Source organism: Mastigoproctus giganteus, chromosome 9 (genome assembly GCF_048544385.1).
Source record: "Mastigoproctus giganteus isolate SK-2022 chromosome 9, ASM4854438v1, whole genome shotgun sequence".
Taxonomy (NCBI): Eukaryota; Metazoa; Arthropoda; class Arachnida; order Uropygi; family Thelyphonidae; genus Mastigoproctus; species Mastigoproctus giganteus.
This window is the reverse complement of record NC_143583.1, coordinates 82,066,220-82,084,862: the sequence shown is the minus strand read 5'-3', so window position 1 is coordinate 82,084,862 and position 18,643 is coordinate 82,066,220. Positions and strand designations below refer to the sequence as shown.

Below are 18,643 nucleotides of genomic sequence, written 5' to 3'. Positions count from 1 at the left end.
ACTAGGTTCATCTTTTTCGGAGACAACGGGGCTAGGGCTTATCTTTGGAGTACTTGGGCCCTAGGCAAAATATTTTCCGAGGGTCCACACACCCTACTTTAATAATAAAAAAATTAACACTATAATCCAAAATTAGGATTACAGTCAACACAAAAATGTAAAGCAAATAAATTTGCATATATGTCTTTAGAAATATTTGCTAATCTGAACATATCGGCGGCACGCGCCTTTTGACCAGAAGAAACAACATTGCAATTTGAAAGTATATTTTATTTGTAAAATTCAAAAAGAATACGTCTGCTCATGCTGGTTGTTAAGCCACTGGATATCACTGATTTTGGCTGTGTTCATTGCCATTTAGGCCTTAGGCACATGCCGAGTTTGCTTAGGCCTAAGATAGGCCCTAAACGGGGCACCTTACTCCAAAAACGGTATACATATATGGTCACCCTAGGTTAATGCAATTAAATATTTGTAAAGATTTTTAATATCAGTGTTACTTTCAAATTCCTTGTTATCAAGTTTCTTAGGATACTAATTACTTCGTTCTGATAACCGACAACTTTAATTTATTCTCGTTAGAGAAATGGTAACGAGGTTTCTTATTTGAGATAGAAAAAGATACTATTTCTGCTGATATTTCCTGAGATGGTTGTACCTTCTCTCTTGTTGATCCATAATCCTCTGGATTAGTAATAAAGGCTTCTCCATCCTCCATTTCACCTTCGCTAACCTCCTGTGTGTTAAAATAGAAAAGCCAATCTATAATATTCGTATTTTTAAAGGCCATTTTAAAGTAGGAAAATTTATTATTTTTCAGGGGGAGGGGAATTACCAGCTCGACTCTGGTGCTTCGGCGACGCCCACGACTGCTGTCATTTCTGTCTCCCTTGAAATGCTTATAATAAGCGCGAAATTTATTTGATACCTCCAAAATCTGCCGGTGTAGACAATTGCCTATGTTGCATATTGCATCCAGGCCTGAACTTAAGTGAATTCGGCAGTAAAGTTGCGCTTTTCCCCTCGGTCACGAGGGCCTCAGACCCCAACCGCTTACGTTCGTTTCCTTTTAGTTGAATGTTGGATTTTGAGCAGCTGGCTGAGCAAACAAGTAGGAAACCCCTTCACCAGCTGTCAATATCTCGACATTCGATATATGTAATCCAATAGAAACAAATTATTGCAATCAATAACAGCAATAACTTTGCGCAATACATCACACAAACGGATCGACGCTCCTGATGTCTCCAAAATGAAAAGTTTTGGAGACATCAGGAGTCTCTAAATTGTGCTCCAGAATGAAAAGGGGAATCGGCCAATAATGATTACCGGTAATCTCAATCGTAGCAAATGCTCACGATATATGTTTCTAGTAAACAGCGTCCTTTACACGGAAAATCTTGAACTTGAGATTGGTTGGAGCGCGTTCAAAGTATTATTTACTTGTGGATATTGATAACATAATCGGATCGGACAAAATAACAGAATTAATTTTAACATAGCTATCTACCAAAGTAGTTAAATTAATTAATTAAATTTGGCATCGTTTTGGTTATATCTCATATTGTGACTGCCTTCACAACGAGTTGCCATGGTATTGTACTACCTCGAATAAATAACACTTCACCAGTGGAGAAGACTATTGTTATTTATTCTCAGCGGATACCACCACCCAGACGGCACCGTTTGAAACATGGTATGGATAAATATCTCGGTTATCCTCATACTATCCCTATTAGACTTAGGAAAGCAATAAAGATGTAGAAAGGTGATAGTAGGAGAGGAAGGAAAAAATGCCGTAGAAGGAAGAAAGGGACAGTTATTCCTTCACCTCACACTACTCAAAAGCTCATAAATTCCTCGAATAGGCAACGCTTCCCCAATAGAGAAGATTGTTGTTAATTATATTATCGGAAACTCAATGGCCATCAGACCTCCCAGACGGCACCGTTTTGAAATATGGTATGGGATAAAGTTCTTGGTTATCCTCATACTATCCCTATTAGACTTAGAAAAGAGATAAAGATGTAGGAAGGTGATAGTAGGAGAGGTAGAGGAAGGAAATGCCGTAGAAGAAAGAAAGCGACAGTTGCTCTTTCAACTCACACTCAAAGCTCATATATTCCTCGAATAGGCAACTCTTCCCCAGTAGAGAAGACTGTTGTTACCTATTCGAGGAAACTCAGCTCCTTCGACTCACACACAAAGCTCATATATTCCTCGAATAGGCAACGCTTCCCCAGTAGAGAAGATTGTTGTTACCTATTCGAGGAAACTCAGTGGTCATCAGGCCCCTCAGACGGCACCGTTTCAAAGCTTGTTGGCTTCTCTTCGGTGGGTGGGCAGGTACCCTGGTGTTGCAATAGTGACAACCCAGTTATGAAGTATAACTTCACAATATGAGAGATGCCTGATGGTGCGTAGTGATATAGACTATAAAGTATTTAAGTGCAAAGGCCTCATGATACGAGGTAGAATGACTAATATTAGTGGAAATGCATCATTTTAACATAGCTATCTACCAAAGTAGTTAAATTAATTAATTAAAATTGGGTGGTCGTATCCGCTGAGAATAAATAACGATAGTCTTCTCCACTGGTGAAGTGTTATTTATTCGAGGTAGTACAATACCAGGGCAACTCGTTGTGAAGGCAGTCACAATATGAGATATAACCAAAACGATGCCAATTTTAATTAATTAATTTAACTACTTTGGTAGACAGCTATGTTAAATGATGAATTGACACTAACTTACATATTAGTCAGAATTAATTTTAAATATAGCCATCACTAAATGCATACTACTTTAGGAACTGAAGCTAAAGAAAATTTACTTATTTTATTTTTTTATTATAGTTTCTTACAACATTGATAATAGATGAAAATCAAATGACATTGCTTTATTGATTTGGAAAACGTGGACACTGTGCTTGCTTTTAAACTGATTTGTTACGAACGGATCTGTCCATCAAAGATAATTTGGCAAGCTGCCAGCTCAATGAACATTAAAGCTGTGGCAATGAAAAAAATGTCTTCCCTAATACAATTGATTCAACTGGATGTGAGTACGAAAATCGAACCTAAGAGACCAAACTCATACTTAACCTTCCCATAAAATGAGAATTGATAAAATATAGAGGAAACCGCAATAATGGATAATATACTCTTTAGGCTAGTTTATAAGATAATATTTACTCTAAAAAATACGTAATTCTTTGGGGAAAAAATCACAAGAATGCAATGTTTTTATAAAATGCTACATCAAGGAACAGGTGAGAAAATTAACTTTTTAGTAAATGTACATATTGCCTAAAATATCGGAAACCTTTCCACTGTACTAGATCGATGATGATTTTCTCCAACAAAAGTTTGTATAAATTCAAAGAGTTTCCATCGATTCTATACGTTGTATGTATAATGTGGAATATTCCATAGACATGGCGACTATGGAATATTCCTCATCACACCATCCCTGCTGTTAGTTTTTTTGAAAAAATTGTTACTGTAAGTTCTCCTCCAGTAGTGTATTTAGCAACTTATAAGAAAATACTGTTATTTTATTTATTTCTACACGAAATAAATAAAATAACAGTAATTTTTTATACCTATACTTTCCAAAGGGCAAATGAGTGTACGAGATCCCATATCTGGATAACTTCCTAATGATGTCTGTGCTTAAATTTCGATCTAAACTAGTGATGGTGGAAGTTCTCTAAGGTTTGTGGACCCCTATAAATAACGTGTATATATATATATATATATATATATGTGGCTGACCAACCTTTCGCAGACCCCCTTGGGACTGGTCGACAGACCCAATTTGGGAAACGCTGCTCTACGGTATCGTGAGAAAAGTTTTTATTTCGGCTCACCACCTTTTGTCAAGATAGCGGTCACTCGGATTATAAAACCATCCCTTCAGAATTCTTGAGAGTCCAATACAGACAAAATTTTATTTATATCTGAAATCTTAAAACTAGATTGAAATAGCCTCTGCTATTCATCTTATTAAAAGAGGTCGAAGCAGGCTTTATTACATTTCCTAACGTTCCGGTTTATTTACTATAGTTCTAACTAATGACTTAATTAACTTTAGACCTCGTAGGAAGCACAGTTGGTAGAATCACCGTCCTCTCTACACTGTGTGGAAAAGACCCGAGTTCGAATCCCGTCAATGAATTTTATTTTTATGGGTGCTTTTCACAGCGTGACTGAGTTAGTCGGTCTCGCGAGAAGGTTGCATGGATTTTTTGGCCAGCAAACAGAAAATAAACCACAGAACACACGCAGTTTTCAGACTATATACACAGCAATATGACCTAAGTCGCTGATGTGCCTAAAATCCTATAACAAAGATACTGCATCATGGTTAGATTTTCAAGAAAAAATTTTTCTCCTGGAAACTTTTTTATGCGCATGTCAACAACATTCATATCGTGCTGTAGTTTTGTTTTTTCCTGTACAGATCGTTTTTTGTTTCGTTACAATCGGTTAAGTTTTAATTAAACTGTGCCTCTTTAAGTAAATCGGTGTTTTAACCCTTCTGCGGAAAAATGAGTCATCGTAATTTAGAGCAAAGAACTGTTATTAAATTTTTAGTGAAACTCGGTAAAAAAATAGTGCAGAAACGTTAGAGATGTTACAGAAAGTGTACAGTAATGAAACCGTGAGTCAGCCACATGTTTACGAATGGCACAAACGGTTCAGATGTTCACGACTACAAGAAGACTGCCAACTTCAACGACAGACGAGATTGTTCAAAAAATTCTAGAGACGTAAGCCAAGACCGGATGAGCATTCGACTAATCGCCACACATTGACAAAGAAACAGTAAAAATAATTTTGACAGAAAATGCGCAGTCGTTCCTCTGTCGCAGTGAGAGAGAGTTCTTAAGAAAAAACAAGATCACAGCATTGGAGCACCCGCCTTATTCTTCAGATCTGGCACCGTGAGATTTTTTTCTGTTCCTGAAAATTAAAATCCACCTCAAAGGAAAACGATTTGAGGACTTAGCAGAACACAATGCAGCAATTAAAGGCGGTCTTCCGAGGACTTCTGCTGCTGTTTTAGATCCTGGAAATCACGAATGGAACCCAGGCGCGGCTATGGAGTATTTTTTTTTTTTTAATGAAAACCCCAAACACAGGAGATATTAGAACCTATAGTACTTAGTACCGTGCTTGGGTTGGAGGTTGAGAAGACGAAAGAAGATATTTCTTGACATTTGACTTGAACTTCTGTAGACTGTAATTTTCAGGAAATACGTATGAAGGAAAGTTGTTCCAGAAAACGGTAGTTGAATGAATAAATGAGGAAGATGAAAAGTTGGTTCTGTGAGTTTGAAGTTGGACAGTAAATGGATGTTGGCGGCACGTGTTCGGATTGTTTTGAAAGAGAGAGCGGGAATTATAGAAGCCAATTCAGAAGAACAGTGCCCATGGAAGTATCTGTAGAAAAGGCATGCAGCAGAAACAGTACGTCTATGAGAAAGCGAGTGGAGAGACTCTGTTAGAGATGAATCATTAATTAACCTAACTGCCCTCTTCTGAAGGGAATCTAGAAGCCTGAGAGAGGTTTTGGGGGCACCGCCCCAGTTGTGGGAACATTATTCCATGGTAGGGCGGATTTGCGATTTGTACAGAGTGATCAGCTGTTTGGAAGAAAAGTAACGCCGAGAGCGAAAGAGAAAACCAAGTTTTTTAGATGCAGAGGAAGCAATATTTGTAACGTGCTTGTGCCAAGAGAGATTAGAAGTCAGGGTAATCCCCAAAAGAGATATATCATTTTTCCTAGAAATCGGAGTGTCATCAAAGATAAGCATAGGAGAAGAAGAATCCTTTTTGCGAGATATAAGACAAGACTGAGTTTTAGAAGGATTGAAATTAACTGAGTTGTATTTGCCCCACTGGAGAATTACCTGGAGATCGGTATTTAAGGAATTGGTAGCGGATATTCGATAAGTTGAAGCTGATTGAGCAGGGCAAGGTTCTCAAAATGGAAAGTTGAATGCAATGTGCCATCATCGGCAAAACTATGGATAGGATTTCCAGTCAATGGAAGAAGATCATTAATATACAAGAGGAAAAGAGTGGGGGAAAGAACTGAACCTTGGGGGACACCAGCATTAGTGGAGAAGTTAGAAGACAGAGAGCCATCAACCATCACCCTCAGTGAGCGATCAGAGAGAAAACTGGATAACCAATTACAAAAAACAGTTGGCAAACCATAAGATGGAAGCTTGTTTAGAAGACCTTTATGCCAAACACGATCGAAAGCCTTTGGGATGTCAAGAGCAACTCACACACCAGTCAGACTTTTGTGGATTTATTGGATGATTGTTTTCTGCAGCAGCATGTTCGAGAGGCAACCAGAGAAAGTAACACTCTTGATCTGGTTATCAGCAGTGATCATTCGTGTATTAAGAATTTGCAGATAAAGGAACCACTAGGTGGCAGTGATCACAGTGTGCTGAAGTGGGATTTACTCAAAGAGGTAACTACCGTCAGGGGTAAAGGAAAGGGTTTTTGCTTCCGTAAAGGGGAGTACAGTGGTCTCAGACAGTTTTTAAATTCTGTACAGTGGGATCAACTGACGATGTTACAAACAGTAAATTCTAAGTGGGAAGCATTCAAGGAATTAATCGTGGAAGCTACTAGACTTTATATACCGATTAAGAAATATCGTTCAAGGTTTAGGCCTAAATGGTTATCAAATGAACTAATGAGACTCGTGACAGAGAAGAAAAATGCATGGGATGCATATAAATTATCAGGTGACGCAGAAGCCTGTGGCAGATATAAGCTAGTCTGTAATCAGGTCACAAAGGAGGTTCGGCAGGCGAAGGCGGATTACGAGAAATGTTTGGCAAAGGATGCTAAGAAAAACAGCAAGGATTTCTTTACTTATATAAACTCTAAAAGGAAGGGGATAAATATGATTGGTCCACTTGACATCGATGGTTCGACTGTTGATGATCCTGCTCAGATAGCAAACAAACTGAATGAGTATTTTGCATCTACATTCACACGTGAGGAATTATTACAGTTTGAAAATGGAAGAAGGTTATCAAATTGTAGCAGTGTGCTTAATGATTTTGTAATAACTGAGAGCAAAGTGGAGGAGAAATTGTTGAAGTTAAACATAAGAAAGGCACCTGGGGTGGATGGGATCTATCCAGTTATTTTAAAAGAGGCGGCAAAGCAACTAAGCAAACCCTTAGCCATAATTATGAGAGCATCCTTGGACTCAGGGGAGGTTCCCACGGACTGGAGATGTGCAAATGTGTCCCCAATTCACAAAGGTGGATCGAAGGGTGACACGAGTAATTACAGACCTGTTAGTTTAACTTCTGTTCCGGGTAAAATAATGGAGTCACTGGTTAAAGATGCATTGCAGGATCATCTAGACAAGACTGCAGCAATAATTCAAACACAGCATGGTTTTGTTAAGGGAAAGTCTTGTCTGACAAATTTGATTGGTTATTATGATGTGGTCACAAAGGAACTGGATGCAAAAAATAATTTTGATATCATATACTTGGATTTCAGGAAAGCTTTTGACACTGTTGTGCATGGAAGACTATTGTACAAATTGGAGCAGAATGGTATTAAGGGTAAGTTGCTACAATGGATAAAAGGATGGTTAAGTGGGAGAAGACAGAGGGTGGTAATCAATGGGTGCTGCTCTTCGTGGACTAATGTTATTAGTGGAGTCCCACAGGGTTCGGTGTTGGGTCCACTGTTGTTTTGTGTATTTATCAATGATATTGATGAAGGTATATCAGGCTTAATGTCGAAGTTTGCAGATGACACAAAGGTTGGCAGGGTTGTTAATGACAGTAATGGCAGTGTGCTACTGCAACAGGATCTAGATAATTTGGGCAGATGGGCTAAGAAGTGGCAACTGAAGTTCAACCTTGACAAATGCAAAGTACTGCATATGGGTAGAAGTAACCCCAGAGAAACGTACCAACTGTGTGGTACTACACTTAAGGTGGTAGAAAAAGAAAAAGACCTGGGAGTAATTGTGCAGGCAGATATGAAGTTTTCTGAGCAATGCAGACAGGCTGCTAGGGCAGGTCATGGGGTTTTGTCAATGATATATAGGAATTTTGCTAGCAGGGAAAAGGAGGTGATTGTCCCTCTGTATAAGGCAATGGTCAGGCCACGCCTTGAGTACTGCGTACAGGTCTGGAGGCCTCATTTTAGGAAGGATGTAGATTTGCTTGAGCGTGTACAGAGAAGAGCAACACGATTGGTGAGGGGAATGAAGGGATCCTCTTACCAAGAGAGGCTTAAGTTCTGCAAATTGCAGTGGCTGGAGACTAGGCACCTGCGCGGTGATCTGATTGAGGTCTATAAGGCCTTGAATGGGTTGAACACGCTGAATTCTGATGGGATCCTCCCACTTGTTCAGAATACGAACCTACGGGGACATAAGTTCAAATTAAGAAAGGACAGATGTAGAATAGGTGTGCGGAAATTTGCCTTTAGCCAGCGGGTGGTTAATTGCTGGAACAAACTTCCATCTGTCGTTGTGGAAGTTGATAGGTTAAATAAATTTAAGGAGGAACTGGACAGGCATTTGGAGGGTATGGTGTGATTTTTTTTTTTTTTTTTTTGGCTGATGCTGCATAAGCTCCTACACTTGCTTTCTTGCATCATGTGCCACTACTACTACTACTACTACTACTACTACTACCTTCTGCATTATGTAAATACATTGTGTTATGATGTAACGGCTATGCCATTCGGAACCATTAACCACATAGGTAAGTACCAACACAAATAAGTCAGTGAATTGAAACAGGAAGTGATTGTCGGGTTGATGTGATCGAGAGAACTTGTGTGTAAGCAATGAAAATAAGTTAATTATGGGTGGAAGTGTTCCCCCAAAACAAAACAGGCCATGGGCATCACCTAAAATATCGTTTTATAAGGTCTGTTTGTTGGATGAAGATGTCAAACTGTGCCGCAGCCTAAGACCGGCTAACTTAGTTGCGTTTGAAAAGGTTTGTGCCTCCTGATGCCATAGATCGAAGATTCGAACCCAGAGATTAATGGCATAGCAACCACCTTGTCATTGATGCTAATTAGGCAAAGCAATACGACTTAGGAAGCAAATGGGATGATGCAAGTTCAGACTTTAAAGTAATAATGCACGCGCAAGGCTAAAACAACAGCTCTTATGCTATTTGGTGCTCTAGGTCATTAATAATCTTTTCTCGTTCATGACCCCATATTGTAGGAGAAAGAGTACGGAGGCCGGCAATAATAACTCCAGACAGTCTAGATTCCACAACTCTATTTCATGATGCTATTTTACGTGATCTAAACTGTTCTTACAGGCTCAACTGTTCACAGTATTTTATTTTATTCATGTTTATGATGGCTACTCTTATACTTTTATTTTGGGAAATTATATTTATTTATATACTGTGAGGAAATTCAGATCAATAATAACATGAGGATGACAACCTTTCTAGGGAAGATTTATTTGTAAAATAAAAATGCATACAGTATTTTAACACAAATATGCATTTTTTAAATTTCATTTTATACACAAAGATGACGAAGAAAATTTCTACTAAAGAAAACTTCCTGATTGTTGCAATTTATATGCCGTGTTCTCGGGTCCACTAACTCAATTTTATAAAAAGAGTTTTTTCGTCGATGATTGGATTCGAGACGCGATGTGATTTAAATAGAGGTGGCTATCTCATAATGCCACGGAGCATAAAGGAATTGTGAAATTTGGTTTGAAACTCTGGAATCCTGTTATTATCACAAGTCTTTTTATCGTGTCGAAAAACACATTACAGGATCGAAGTCTCGACTCTGTTTTCTTTGATTCTAATTTTATTTAATTTAATGATACATACACTGGCCAAAAAACACGAACCTTTATTCAGTTTTGAATCGGGCCGCCTTTGTTTCGAATAACAGCAAGTGTGCGACGCTGCACTGATTCTATTTGGTGCGTTTTGGTCTAATTATAACCATTGTTACAGCAAAATATCGCATAGCTGCGACAGAGTTGAAGGAAGAGTTTCGTTGCCGAATAGCTCTCTCCAGCATATCCCACAATAGCATATCTCCAGCATATATCCAGCACAATAGCATATCTCCAGCATATCCCTCAATAGGATTGAGATCAGTGAATGTGGGAGGCAGGGAAATCCGTGTCATGTTCTCACAACCATTCTGGCACGATGTGCCGTTGCATTGTTGCCCATAAAGTGACCATTACCTTCAAGATAAAAGTGTAACATTGCAGAGTTGAGTGTAGTAGATCTGATACAAAATTCAGGTAATCCCTGGATGACATTCGACCTTTCACCTGTATAAACGGATCCGGTGGCAACAAAACATTCCCCCTATCGTGACACCACCTCCAGATGCTTGGGGTGTCTTAACAAGGCAAGCAGGATCCATCGCTTCATGAGGCCCTCGCCATACTCTCTGCCTACAATTAGTGAAAAACAAAGTGTACCATGATTCGCCTGACCACATGACTTTCGTCCATTATTCCGCTGTCGAATCACGACGTTCTGGACACCACTGCAAGCGAATTTTTCTGTGTTTTTTTTTTTTTTTCTCTAAAACAAGTGACTTCCGAATAGGCAGGCGACTGCCAATACCCAATTTCTTCAATTGCCCGCGCATAGTACGTACGGTTTAAATTGCATTCAGAGTTTGTTTAAATTCAGATGTTATTTGCGGCACGCCGAATATCATATTTTCCCACGTATAGTCTTCCTTAGAGTACGATGGCTTTGCTCTTGAAGTATTGAAGTATTGTTTTATTTCCTATCCGAAACACAGAACCACGGAAGGCAGTATTTATTCCGAATAGATCGACACTGCATATATGTTCAGAACTACAGTGCAGTTAGGCGCATTATAGCTACAGCAGCTTATGCGCCATCAACCCCCATAACAACAACAACAACAACAACAACAACAACAACAACAACAACAACAGTGCAGTTGAAATGCCAAACAGTAGCTAACCAGCAAAACCTGAATGACAGCATATGTTTCACTTTGATTATTATAAATAATCGTAGAAGCATCACGAAAAATATCACATTTATCAGTAAATGCTTATATTAGATCCAGACCTTTAAAAAGATGCATTGCCCTCATATTTCCTTCCTTCTGAGTGTCTCCCCATTCCTATGGTTCCTGACATTGTGGAACGTTCCTCCAAGTGACTTTTATAAATTTAATTTGCCACAGTTCCACAAACGTTTCGGCTAATTCACTAAACTCAGTTCATTAGCATTGGGTCATCATCAGCTGTGTACATAGATTTTGCAAATTGAAATTTGACTAATGTAGACTGATACTCAGCCAAATTGCATGTAAGGCTTGGTTGATTAAAGTTGAACCAATGAACGTTCCTATTTATAAAGTTTTTTTCCATTTTTTTTCAAAAATGTTTAAAGTTTTTTTCTAATTTTTCGAAAAAAATCGAAAACAATTTTAAAATTAGAAAAAAATATATAATTTTTTTCTAATTTTTTCGAAAATTTCCTAAGTTTTGGAAATTAGGAAATGGTGGATTAAAAGAAAGGGAAAGTTACAAGATTCACTTTTCTCAAAAAACTAAATCTTAGAAACAATAAAGAACAAAGAAATTGCAATTATAAATAGATGCTAAACACTGAAAATCCACCAGTCTTACTGATTAATATTCAGTATTTCTCGTTTTATAATTTGCTAGATAACAACTATCCAATTGTCTTTATTTTATTTTATTCCAGCATACTCAAAGAGAATTACGAAATATAGATAAAAGTTAAATAAAATGCCTTAACTCCTATTTTTCCAGCTGAGTCCCATCGATCTCTCGTACGATCTGTGAACAGCGTTGGAGAGAAAGATTCTTCGTTTGACTTCCGAAAGTCGCTTTAGCGTCTTAAAATTGCGTTCGTAAAACGACCGCATCCCCGCCAGCAAGTCATTTCCATAAAACCGGAGCCTTACACATCAGAGGTTTAGGGGGTGGCGGCAACTGGGATTTTTCTTTCTTTCTTTATTCAGGGGCAACAGTCCATCGAGTTAAAGGCATTCTATGACGCCCCACATAGACATTTATTGAACTCTCAATAATGAGACTTCGCCTCACTCAATTCGACATTTATTTAGTATAATATATTGTAATATAGCATAATATGAGCAGCAACTGGTACTGGTCGGTTTGAAATTAGACTCAAATAATTCATAACTGACAGAAGGTCTTGCATTTCTAGGTCTATATCCAGAATCTCATGGGATAATACAGAACTACATGTACGACAAAGAAAGAGATGATCTCTTCTTGATGGCTTTGCATTCTAATGCTTCTCATCCTCATTGGTGGAACGATGCTGAACCTATTTGGGTGACGGCAGAGAAACACAATATTAAGACTGCGATGTATTGGTGGGATGGCTGTCAAGTTGTTATCAAAGGGAAAAGGCCAAGTAAATGCGAAGAATATGCAAACTATTGGATCTGGGGGAAAGTAAACAAAGATACTCAACATGGCATGATGGAGATCCTGGATAAATTCCACAGAGGAAATTATAGGCTAGCGTTGGTGTATTATGAAGCTGTAGATGCAAATGGTAAGTTTTGTTTTACTTAGAATAAACTTAATAAAACCATGTTTTAAGAGAATTTCTTTCGGAAATTTTTTAAATAACATATTTCTTAGGTCTCTGCTCAATAATAAATCGATTATTATAAACACTGCTGTTCTATGTTTACTGATGGAAATTTTAGTTGTCAAAACACTTTAAGATGAGAATTGCTCAGGTTGGAATTCTTAAAATTCATATTAGACAGACTGAACAGTCTCTATTTTCAAGAATGTGAAGGTCATTATAATTTTTTCAATGAATCACGTGTTACCTCCGGGAATACTAAATTTTTTTTGTTTTTCAAAATTTGTAATATTCACAACCACGGCGATGCTTTCCTTGTTAGCAAATTGATTTATAATATCCTTATTTAATTTTAAATTTCGAATGGTTTCTCTGAATTTATGGAATGATAACCTAGCACTTCGTAATAAAAATAAAAACTAAATATCGGGTTTTATTTTTATTTATGCTGCTCCCAAAGCTTTTTTTCCATTTCTCTATTGTATTCTTCCATCTTATAAGGGGTAGCTTAATTTAAACCTTGTTGCTACAGTGCCACTGGAAAACCGGCCTGCTAAGCAGGGATTTTGCTTGTATATAATTTAATCTTTTCTAGGCTCTGCCGGAAAACTGATTTTCCGATGGTGGCTCACTGTCCACTTTTACATGATTCGCCAGTCTCTTATTCGCTTTGATGTTATTTTATACTTTGAAGTTATCCCCAGGATTATTTGGGAATACTTAATATATTAACGTAACCTGATATCTAAAAAAAAAAAAAAAACCTGTTTTACCAATATATAACTGTATATTATGAATGAATTCTTAAAATTTCCGTCCATTACTCTAAAATGGACAAAACAAATATTAGGACAGACTCAGAAGGTAAAAATAAAAAGGAAAACCATCTGTTTCACTAAAGAATAAAAATCTCTTTCTAAATCCACATGTCTGTTACCTGTTTCCCCATGCCTGTTATTTTTCGATTTTAGAGTAAATAGCATATTGTTACAAGTTAGAGAAATGTTGTAGCTCAAGCACTCGAGCAAGAATTCTAATCGATCCATGCAACAACTATGAATTTAAAATTAGGATTGAAAAATTACACTACCCAACATGATCCAGCAAATAAATGGTCGTTTCTGGTCAAGTTTTATGCATAGGATTTAAAACCGATCATAAAAATTCCCTATCACGTCTCAGTTTTAAGATATAGATAGATAACTGGATTCTGTACAAAGATATCATTACTGTTTGAAATACGATTATTAACTTTTGGTTGGTTTTGTTTATTGAGATAAACGTTAAGCAAGTACATCATTACTGTTCTTGCAATGTAGCCAGGTGGACAGGAGCAGCAGTGCGTAGCACACGCTTCTTGATCAGATTAGATCTTGGTTCGAGCCCGCGACCACCAAATACGGAGTATGCGGAAAGGTCAGGGAATGACCACCGCATATCCCCGCAGCAATATGGCCTTAGTTGCTAATGCTCCTAAATAACAAACAGCAATATAGTATATTTTGATTTTGATGCACTTTTCCAGAGAAGTCAGTATTTTTATTAATTTTATTACGCCGTTCAACTGTTCAATATAGAGTGTATGATAAACTACGCTAGAAGAATTCACCTTCTGTTCAAATTTACCAATTGCTTTTACTGGTTTTAGGTTAATTCATTGTTAAAATGGAGAAGACAAAGCACAGAACTTGCGTCAATCACCCAGACAACTTCTGCTATGTTTGTAGACACCTAACCCCAAAAACCCAGAGGAAGAAAATATACAATGTCACAAAAGTTGCATATTCATTGTACTTCGGCTACAAGATCGGTGACCAAGAAAAAACTTGGGCCCCACATATCTGTTGTAATACTTGTACAACGAACTTAAGGCTGTGGTTATATGGCAAGATGAGAGCATTACCTTTTGCCCTCCCTATGGTGTGGCGCGAGCCCAGGAATCATTTCGACGACTGCTATTTCTGTATGACAAAAATAAAAGGTATTTCCAAAAAAAAAAAGCGACATTCCCATCAGCAATTAGGCCAGTGCCACACGGTAAAGAACTGCTAGTACTTGTGCCACCAAAATCTTGGGGTATTGGAAGTAGTGATGAAGGTACAGAAGAAATCGTTTTACCAGATGTCGCGGAACCATGTACTTCTCATGATTTGGACTACGAGCTAGAAAAAGAAAAGACGCTACACTACATTGAACAAGAATTAAGCGACTTGATCAGAGACTTTGGCTTGCCCAAAGAGAAAGCTGAATTACTCGGATCCAGACTACAACAGTGGAACTTACTCGCCAACGGTACAAACATTGCAATATACCGTAAGCGAAATGAAGCGTTTTCAAGATATTTTGCAATGGAAAACAACATGTGTGTCTGCAAAAGGCGTCGTTGGTCTTATGCATGAACTGAACATTGATCACAATACCTCTGAATGGCGTTTATTCATAGATGCGTCAAAGCTAACTTTTAAAGCAGTATTGCTTCATAATGTAAATACTTTACCATCAATTCCTCTTGTTCATGCTGTTGGCCTGAAAGAAACGTCGATAGTATGTCCCAGATTCTTGCTGCTATACGTTACAACGACTATGGTTAGAATATTTGTGGTGATCTCAAAGTGATTTGACTGCTTGTTGGGTTGCAAGGTGGTCTCACTAAATACTGTTGTTTCCTGTGTTCGTGGGACAGTCGTGCAACAGCCAAACACTACGTCGTACAAGACTGGGATAAGAGAGATGAATATATTCCCGGCAAAAGCGATGTAAAGTATGTTCCATTGGTTGATCCACAAAAGGTTTTTCTTCTTCCTTTACACATCAAGCTTGGACTGATTAAGAATTTCACTAAGGCACTGGATAAAAAAAAGCAGAGGATTCTCATATTTATTGAAAATGTTTCCAAATTTATCTCATGAAAAGCTGAAGGAAGGAATTTTTAAAAATCCTCAAATAAAAAAGAGCCTAAAAGTTGAAAAATTTCAAAGAAACCTGAATGGTGTTGAACTGGCTGCATGGAGATCTTTCAAGGCTGTGGTACACGGATTCCTCGGAAAGAGAACTATGAGCAACTAGTGACAAACTTGCTGAAATGTTACAAGAACATGGGGTGCCGAATGTCACTGAAAATGCATTTCCTTCATTCCCATCTGGATTTCTTTCCTGAAAACTTAGCAGATGTCAGTGATGAGCAAGAAGAGCGCTTCCACCAGGACGTATATCTGCAATAGAAAAACGATATCAAGGCCGTTGGGACTCTTTCATGATGGGAGATTACTGTTAGTTCCTTAAACGGGAAAGCAGTCTGGAGTATAAAAGGAAATCATTGAGTGGGAAACATGTCTAAGTAACATATATTGTGTGTAATAATTACAAATATGTATGGTGATGTTGTATAAAAACAAGGAATTTAAAAAATGTGTTTACCTTTTGATGTAGACGTGACAGAAGTAAAAGATTGATATTTTCATAATAAGGATATTAATTTTGTTCAGAATAACCAACTTTCTTTCCAGAGGTATGATGAAAAAAAACATTTGTCGCGCAGTGTTATTAGACAGAATGGGAAAAAGGAATGGCTGTAATAAATAAATTAAATAAATTTCATACTGTAGTTTCACATTTCTTTCAATAATTTGACCACTCTTCCAAACGCGTGTGGTCTTTTAGAGCTGCACTACTGCTTTAGGATTAACTCTCCTGTACCGTAATACAATTCGATACAGTTAGCAAGCGACAAAGATTAATTAACGTGGGCGGACTCTCAAAACAAATCGACGACAAAAAGCTGCACGAGGCCTCTGTGACATCTCTGCGGCTCTGTGAACATCAACTTTTTTTCTTTGTTATTCTTGATGTAGTCTTTAAAGAAAAAGGAGGAGACAGAATGCGTGAAAATGGTAATGATAATTTTCTTTCGAGAAAAAAAGTTGGAGGAAGCCTTACATGGCATGAATAGCAATCTTAAGAAATGTATAAACAAAACATAATTACTTTCTCTAGAAGGGGAATTATGATTGTAAGCAATACAGTTGAAAACGCAGACGTAACGTCAAGGAGAAGAAGTGGAAGTACTGGACACCGAAACTGAGAGAAATTAAGACCTGCATCGAAAACAAATGAGGTCTACAGCAGTAGTAGTAATGTGACAGTGACCACGAGCCTGGTTTGGTTTAGTTAACCTCCAAACTAGAGAACTGGGCTCAAAGCAAAATTTTCAGCCATATTAAATAAAAGTATATACCGAGAAGCAAACTTTATTCGCACAAAAGTCGCATTCGCTTGGACGGTTGGAGAGCTCTAAAACCCATTTTCCAAGTATTTGAGTCACTCTCCAATAAAATTGGAGAGCAACACCAAAGAGAAGCTTCGATTGGATGTTATTGTTGCTAAAACGCAATATAAAGTACCCTTTCTCAAACAGTCGAAGATTCTGGAATAGATGTGACTTGAAAATAGATAGATAGCAGTCTTCTTTAAAGGAAAACTGATTTAAATAGCACCTTTTCTTGCTATTTTATAGGTATTCAACAGACAGGCTAACTTCAAAGCTCCCACAACCACTTAACCGATTGAGAGACGACAAATAAACGCAGTACTGGTGATAAGTTTGGAAAGTTAGTTTAAAAATATGAATATACTTTATTGCAGACTGTACTATGTGTTACAGTATAACTTTATTAACATCACTTATTCCTTTAAGCAACTCTAACAGTTTCTGTTATAATATTGGCTATCGTGAGTGATTATATTACAATCTCTTAATTTATGGGAGTTTTTCACATCGTGGCTGAGTTAGCTGGTGACAGGTGAGGGAGGCATGTTTTTCTCTCTATGAAACTCGGGTGTTTCGTCCATCATAGTAAATCGACCACAGAATACGCACAGTTTACAGACATATGTTGACGTCTCATAGCCTCATTTGCTTTGGCATAACATATATACTTATACAGTCTCTTAAGGTTATAACGATTTAGATTAAAATGAAATTACTATATTTGCAGTATTCTTGTATACAAGAATCGGTCATGAATATTTACAAAGAACAATGGCGTTTAGCAGAACAATGTGTCAATTATAACAGCCCTATTTAATCCGCACGCCAATGTACAGTTTTCAATCAATCAAAACCTAAAAATAAACTGTCCCTACAATCAGAATGACATCGATATATAATAATAATAATAATAATAAATTATTATTATTATCGATACGGAGATACATTAGATAACAAACAAAAGTTATTAAGCACATGATTTACAAAGTTAATTATCAGTCATATTAAACATTCAATAAAACTCGCCTGATTAGAATGAAGTGTTCATCTATCTTTGGAATAAAATCTGGATATTTCGGCGATAGAACAGTGTTTCCTGTATATGACATCGATAGGATGCATATTTTCTAAATCGACTCTGTTTTCTTCCATTCGATCTGTTATTGGGAGAGCTTAAGTTCATAGGAATCGATCACCCATATTAAATCGATTGAAAATCGAATGCGGTGCTGGTCCTGATCTCAAAGCAGGCGATATTTTAGGTCTAGTGAAGAGCTTTCAGAACTCTAGAGATAAAATAACTTACGTCATGCTTTATAACCTGGACTTAGGCACTTTAACTCTCATTTGGACACTTCAACCGGAACTTGGACACCTCAACCTAGACTTTGAACTGTCTTCTATTATATGTATTTTTTGTGCGTTGCTTTAATGTGTCGTTTTAGAGGATCTTCTCACCCTGCAATTTGGCAAAAACAGGGGAGGGAGCACATTGCAATTATCTAAATTACTTGTAAATTGAACAGCAGAGTTGCCATATTTTGATATAACCGCTTAATACAATAAATAAAGTAAAATAAAAAAATGAACTTGATAGTTATTGTTATTCTCCTATTTATTATTGAAATCTGGAGCCATGGTATTTTTAGTTTCTGAGCCATGAGTGATATTTGTTTCATGCCAGTACTCTTCATCAGAGACTTCCGTTTATTCGATGGAATGG

General features: G+C 37.4%; 1 protein-coding gene across 1 annotated transcript in view; it reads left to right on the top strand.

Annotated features, from left to right (window-relative positions):
- The window catches only part of LOC150080490 (glycerophosphocholine cholinephosphodiesterase ENPP6-like), a 67,626-nt gene that overhangs the window by 22,320 nt on the left and 26,663 nt on the right, over positions 1-18,643 (top strand). Inside the window, exon 2 of the mRNA XM_090380711.1 lies at positions 12,258-12,614. Within this exon, the coding sequence (XP_090236837.1) occupies positions 12,258-12,614 (357 nt within the window). The remainder of the gene's footprint in view (positions 1-12,257; positions 12,615-18,643) is intronic.